At 32.6% G+C, this 6,222-nt stretch overlaps 1 protein-coding gene across 1 annotated transcript; it reads right to left on the reverse strand.

Annotated features, from left to right (window-relative positions):
* Nucleotides 1-837: 837 nt before the first annotated feature.
* GRF2 (general regulatory factor 2) lies at nucleotides 838-3,824 on the reverse strand. Its single transcript, XM_039043054.2, has 4 exons — nucleotides 2,711-3,824; nucleotides 1,982-2,104; nucleotides 1,371-1,487; nucleotides 838-1,241 (listed from the first exon to the last, which is right to left on the reverse strand). Exons 1-4 carry the CDS (start codon nucleotides 3,194-3,196, stop codon nucleotides 1,191-1,193), a joined length of 777 nt encoding a protein of 258 aa, XP_038898982.1. The 5' UTR covers nucleotides 3,197-3,824; the 3' UTR covers nucleotides 838-1,190.
* Nucleotides 3,825-6,222: the final 2,398 nt, after the last annotated feature.

The raw sequence follows: 6,222 nt of genomic DNA on the forward strand, positions 1-6,222 counted from the left end.
AGTACAATGGTTAAATTCTAAACTAAACTTTAAAAACAAAAACAACCTTTTTAAATCTACTTTTTTGTAGTTCTCAAAATTAGATTCAGTTTTTAAATCATTTGCAAAAAGTAGATAAACAAGGAAGAAATTTAGAAGTGAAAGTAATGTTCATATACTTAATTTAAAAAGAAAAAAATAGTTAACAAACAAGGTGTAAACATTTGAGACTAAATTTGTAACAAAATAATATAATTGTGTTAGCTCCATGTTTTACTAGAATTAAAATCGTCAATCAAAGAAAATCAGTGAAAATCAATATTATCAAAATCATTTTTGTCAATTTTAAAACCACTCTAAGACACATTCTTAATCACTCAAAATCATTTTACTATTAAATCATATGATCAAAAATAGTTTGGAAGGATTAAAAATATGTTCCATTTTGAAAATGACAAAAATGATCTTAATTATTTTAGAATCACTCCCAAACCAAATTTTAGAATAGGGTTGAAATTGATATTGTCCCATTCTAAACTAGGCTTTTAAAACATACCTGATTGCAGATACCAACAAGAGCACTGAAAAGATAGCTTCATAGAACCAAAAGCAGGCCTGCAGAAACCCAATACACTAAGGCAGATAGATAGAGCCAATTTCTTTCATCTCACCATTCATTCACCAATCAATATAAATCTTACAACTACATGTGCCAAAGCTTCAGGACCACCAAATATGTGACATATCAAAGAAGATGATGCTGAACCACATCTTATACATAGAAAATAAACTATTCTACAATTTCTTTCTTATTATTATTTGGCAATGGAAAATAGCCACAACCCACATACAACAGGATTCGAATCAGACAGCAGAGATAGTTTATATAATTACTTGGGAAGGATCTGTATCGTACCGTGTAAGAGACGAAAGGTAGATCAGTTACATGATGCTTAATAATATATAGAATTTATATTCGAGAAAAACAAGCCAATTCAGAGACATCGAATTGATTGGTCAAAAGAAGAAAAAGAAAAGACGGGGGAAAGGCAAACGAGCGCGTTTTTTTTTTTCCAGAGTGTGGTGATGATAAAGGCTAAGAAATACCTAGATAATAATAGAAAAGCCAAATTTCCAAACAAGCACTTCTCCAGAATAAAACATGTAAAGGAGAAGTTGAATACTGCACGTGCAAATCAATAAGCTCACTACTATTCATCATCGCGTTTTGGAGCTGCTTCTTTAATCTCATCCCCATCATCCTGAAAAGAATCCAGAAAAAGAAATTTACACATTAATAGCAAGCTAATATATAATGCCAAGAGTCAAGACATGTGTGCAGATGGTCGACAAAGATCTAGACCATGAAATAGGACCATCCATCTCATTACCTGCATGTCTGAAGTCCATAGGGTGAGGTTGTCGCGAAGAAGTTGCATGATCAAAGTGCTATCTTTGTATGATTCCTCGCCCAGTGTATCCAACTCAGCAATTGCTTCATCGAAAGCCTGATTGGTATAGAAGTACAATGGTAAGTGATTTGAAATGACTTATAGACTCCGACTTAGGGATAAGTGGATAAGGATGGTGACATTCCAGACTGTTGAACAGGAAATATACAGTTCTAGGTAAGGGTGCAAGTTGAAGCCAGAGTAAAGAAAACTAAAAAAACTGAGCAAATTAACCAAACCAAAATAGCTCACTTTCACAGTATTAAAAATGAAAATTATTCCAATTATGGCCCAATTGGGTTGGTTATGATCGATCATTCGAACATGGTTTTCTAGTTGGTTTCAGCCAGCTTGATTTATTTTCTTGGCATGGTCAGTTCAGTTTATAACAAACGAAGTTAAAAAAATATAGAATGGGTTGGTTTGCACAAAGTTACACCCAATTGAAAGAGAAACAAAAATTAATCATTCAATCAGAAGAATAAGGAAACGTTTCTACATATCAAGTAGCTTCAGGGTATGATGAAAGGGGATCAATATATTCGAGTAACCTGTTTGGCAAGGCTGCAAGCACGATCAGGTGAATTCAGAATCTCATAATAGAACACTGAGAAGTTCAAAGCCAGCCCAAGTCGTATGGGGTGAGTAGGAGCAAGTTCAGCATTTGCAATATCCTAAAAAACGTAAGAGTTACAGTTAATCAGAACAATAACTTTTCTTTAAAAGATAGCTACTCATAGGCCGAGTATGTATACGGTCAATGCAATCAATGATTTAATTCATGCTCGAACCTCAGAGAAAAGCAACTCACATTAATTGCAAAGGAATCCCTAGACAAACAATTTTCAGTTTACATTTTCCCATAACTCTTTCCAAGAATTTAGATCCAATAAATTTTATGTATATTGAAATCATTTTCCCACAAAAAAAAAACTAGTGATTCTACGAGAAACGATTTAATTTGTTCCAAAAATAAAGTATCAAAAGAGAATCGCCATAAGAAAAACTATGTAAACCTAGTTTCCCGGATTTATTTCTTCACACAATATTTTTTTCATAAATGCAAGTAATTCGATCGTATATAAAGATCTAGACAGGTTTTTCCCAGCTTATTAAAATGTCTCCAAAGGAGGAAACTTCGAGACGAGACTGTAAGACCTAAAGGTAGTTACTCCACGGCATTCGAATAAAAGTCGGAAAGCGAGAGAGAATGAGTATTAGATACCTAAGAAACCGACTGATTACGATAGGTGGATCGTAAAACAGGGACGGAATCAAACCTGTGCAGATTTATAAGCAGTGAGGGTACTTTCAGCAGCTTCCTTGCGCTCAGCTCCGGTCTTGAATTCAGCAAGGTATCTATGATAATCGCCCTTCATCTTAAGATAAAACACCTTGGAGTCACCAGACGCAGCGGAGGCAATGAGACGAGAGTCAAGAAGCTTAAGGATCCCATCGCAAATGTTAGAGAGCTCAGTCTCGATCTTAGATCTGTATTCACGGATGATGGAAACATGATCATCGTTTCCTCGGCTCTCCTCTTTCTGTTCAATAGAGGAAATGATCCTCCAGGAAGCTCTACGTGCTCCAATAACATTCTTGTAAGCAACAGAGAGAAGGTTCCGCTCCTCGACGGTGAGTTCCTCGTTGTCTGTAGCGGCGGAGACCTTCTCCATAAACTCGACCATCTCCTCGTAACGCTCAGCTTGCTCGGCAAGCTTAGCCATGTAAACATACTCCTCACGAGGGGAAGAGGTGACCGCCATTGCAGAAAACAAAGAAGAACGATTAGATCTGTAGAGTTTGAGAATGGCTGAATCGAAATACAGAGCCGAAGAGAAGAAGTTGGAGAACTTTTTTTTTTTTTCTCTCTCTCTTTTTTCTCTTTTGCAAGAGATAGTGGAGCGATAATTGCGTTGAGGACGAAGACCGGATTGGGGAGATGGATTGAATGTGAGCCGTTGGATTGAGATGGATGGTTCAGAGATGTTCAAAACTGTGCGTCTTCTGTTTTGACAGCTTTTATTTTATTTTATTTTATTTTAGAAATCTTTGGTTTTGACAGCCTGACATGTACTAAAGCAGCTGGCACGCACGGGTTTTTCTCCGTTTTAAATTGTTTTTCCCCTTTTAAAAACTTTTCATTTTTTTTAGATGATGAAAAGTTTGCTCTTTTTCGTGAGGATGTGTACATGTAGTTCTGGTGTTTGGGCTGATGGGCCTACGATGGGCTTAAAACAGTACAGAGTTCGACCGTTCTTGGCCCAGAAACCTCTTCTGGGTTTTTCAAATAGGCCCATTTTCAGCCCACCGAGTCTTCTCATAAATGCGAGTAAATTGTAAATAGGTCTTTCTGCACATGCGGACTTATATTTTATTAATATTCAACTTTTTTTTTTTCATTTACGAGAATGTCTAACTTTTTAAAAATATTACAATAAAATTAGGGTTAAATTATTATTTAGTCTCCAATGATAAATTAATTATACGTTTTTTTAAATAGGAAAGAGAAAAAGAGTTTTAAATGAGATGCACTTTTTAAGAAAAATATATTAAATTATAATATTTTTTAAATACCCACAATTTTCCATATTCTTCGATTTATCTCTCAAAACCCTTATATATATATATATATATACACACTTTTTCTATGCTTTTTTTAGCTTTATAGGAAATATAATATATATTTGTAATATATGTATTATAAATGAGAGTTTATTATTATTATTATTTAGATTTCATGTATTATGACATAAACACATTTTGATCTATTGAATTGTTTTACTAATATATAATGTGATGTAAATGAAATTTATGATACATACTCTAATTTATGTTGAATATTAAGCCATTATGTGGTTTACATACCGTGATAAATTTGATATATTGGTTTATATCGTGATTTATGTTAATCATTGAGTAAAACTCTAATTTATATACTGTGATATATTTCATATATTGGTTAGGATGTTTTTAAGTACCTAACAAAATGTTCTAAGGTATATATATGAATCCACAAGATAAACCAATAAGTTATAAATGAAACCAACGTAAATAGAAAATAAAATTTCATTAAATACATTTTCTCTCTCTAATTAAAAAATAATAATAAAATCTCAACAAATAAATGCATTTTCTCTCTCCTACATTAAGGGTGCTTGGTAAATATTGATTTTTTTTTCCAATACCACATTCACTCTCTAGTCGCTAATCACATTCAAGGCTATTTTAATCCAAAAAATCCATTAAATCTTATATACGAAAATATAAAAAAGTTTGGACATTTATGAAAATAAGTTTTGAAAAGAGATTGAATCTATATTAATCCCTTGTAAATATAACACCTACTTTTCTGATTTGTAAATAGGGATTATTATAGATTTAATCAATTTTGAAAATTTATTTTCATAAATATCTAAATATTTGGACATTTTCATATAAGGAATTTAATACTATTTTCAAACAAAAACACCCCTTGTGTAGAGATGTCAATCGGGTGGGGTGGGGTCGAGATGTCATTCCCCGTCCCCGCTCCCCATTTCATTCCCCATCCCCATGAAACTCCCCACGGGGATCGGGGTGGGGATTCCCTGCGGGGAATTCGCAGGGATCGGGTTCCCCGCAGGAAAATTTTTTCCGTCATTATTATTATTATTTTTTTTTTTTGTAAAAAACCAATTAATTTAAATCATTATTGTGAGCAAATTTTAATTAAATAATTAACTTTATCACTCAATTGTTTATTATGGTTAGTTTTATATGAAAATTTGAATTTAAAAGTAAATTACTCAAATTTTGGCCTAAAAAAGCTAATTAATTTTTTTAGTAGAAAGAAATAAATATAAATCAAATTATTCACGTATATAATCTAAATTTAAACATTCAATTTAAACATATTAATTATCTTTCCCAATAAATAATCAAATTTGAAATTTAAATGTAATATTTATATAATAATAATAATAACATAATATTAGATAACTATACTAAATAAATATGTATAAGTTAATCGAGGCGAGGACGGGGGTGGGGGCAGGGACGAGGAATGCATTTCCCGTCCCCATCCCCGTTTAACTCATGGGTATTTTTTTCTCCCCACTCCCTCCCCCATTTTCCGCCTAATTGGAGAATCTCCGCCCCCATGGAAAAATTGGATATCTCTACCCTTCTGAGGTGGGCGGCTGGAGAGAGAAAATACATTTATCGTATGCTTTTCCATGTATAGCATCTTTAATGTTTGAGAGAAACAATGCATTTATTATATTATATTAATTACTTGAGAATTCTTTCCATTTTCAATTGGAGAGAGGAAATATATTTTCATTTAACGAATTTGATGATGGAACGAACACATGTGCAACGGAAGAAAAATTGATTTAAAGTACTCCAATTAGGTTAATTACAAAGATAAGCATGCAATTGAAAAAGTAAAATGGGAAAAAGAATACAACTTTTGTAGACTTTGAATCTTCTCTAAATTAGCTCAAATCTTCTCACAAACAATTAGTATTTGAGATTTCTTTCTATTTTCCATATATAGCATATTAATGTTCGAGAGAAACAATGCATTTATTATATTATATTAATTATTTGAGATTCTTTCCATTTTCAATTGGAGAGAGAAAATGTATTTAATATGATTCTATTTTTCATTTAATGTATTTGATGATGGAACGAACACATGCGCATCGGAAGAAAAATGGATCTAAAGTAATTAGGTTAATCACAAAGATAAGCATGCAATTAAAACAAGTAAAAGGGGAAAAAGAATATAACCTTTGTAGACTTTGAA

This window comes from Benincasa hispida, chromosome 9, assembly GCF_027475165.1.
Source record: "Benincasa hispida cultivar pf3 chromosome 9, pf3_genome.v1.1, whole genome shotgun sequence".
Taxonomy (NCBI): domain Eukaryota; kingdom Viridiplantae; phylum Streptophyta; class Magnoliopsida; order Cucurbitales; family Cucurbitaceae; genus Benincasa; species Benincasa hispida.

Excerpts from the sequence above, each read along its gene's own strand:
- GRF2 (XM_039043054.2), bottom strand. The coding sequence starts at position 3,196 with ATGGCGGTCACCTCTTCCCCTCGTGAGGAGTATGTTTACATGGCTAAG. Across the intron at positions 1,488-1,981 it reads CTTGCAGCCTTGCCAAACAG|GCTTTCGATGAAGCAATTGC; the intron begins GTTACTCGAATA and ends TATACCAATCAG. Across the intron at positions 1,242-1,370 it reads TATGGACTTCAGACATGCAG|GATGATGGGGATGAGATTAA; the intron begins GTAATGAGATGG and ends GATTCTTTTCAG.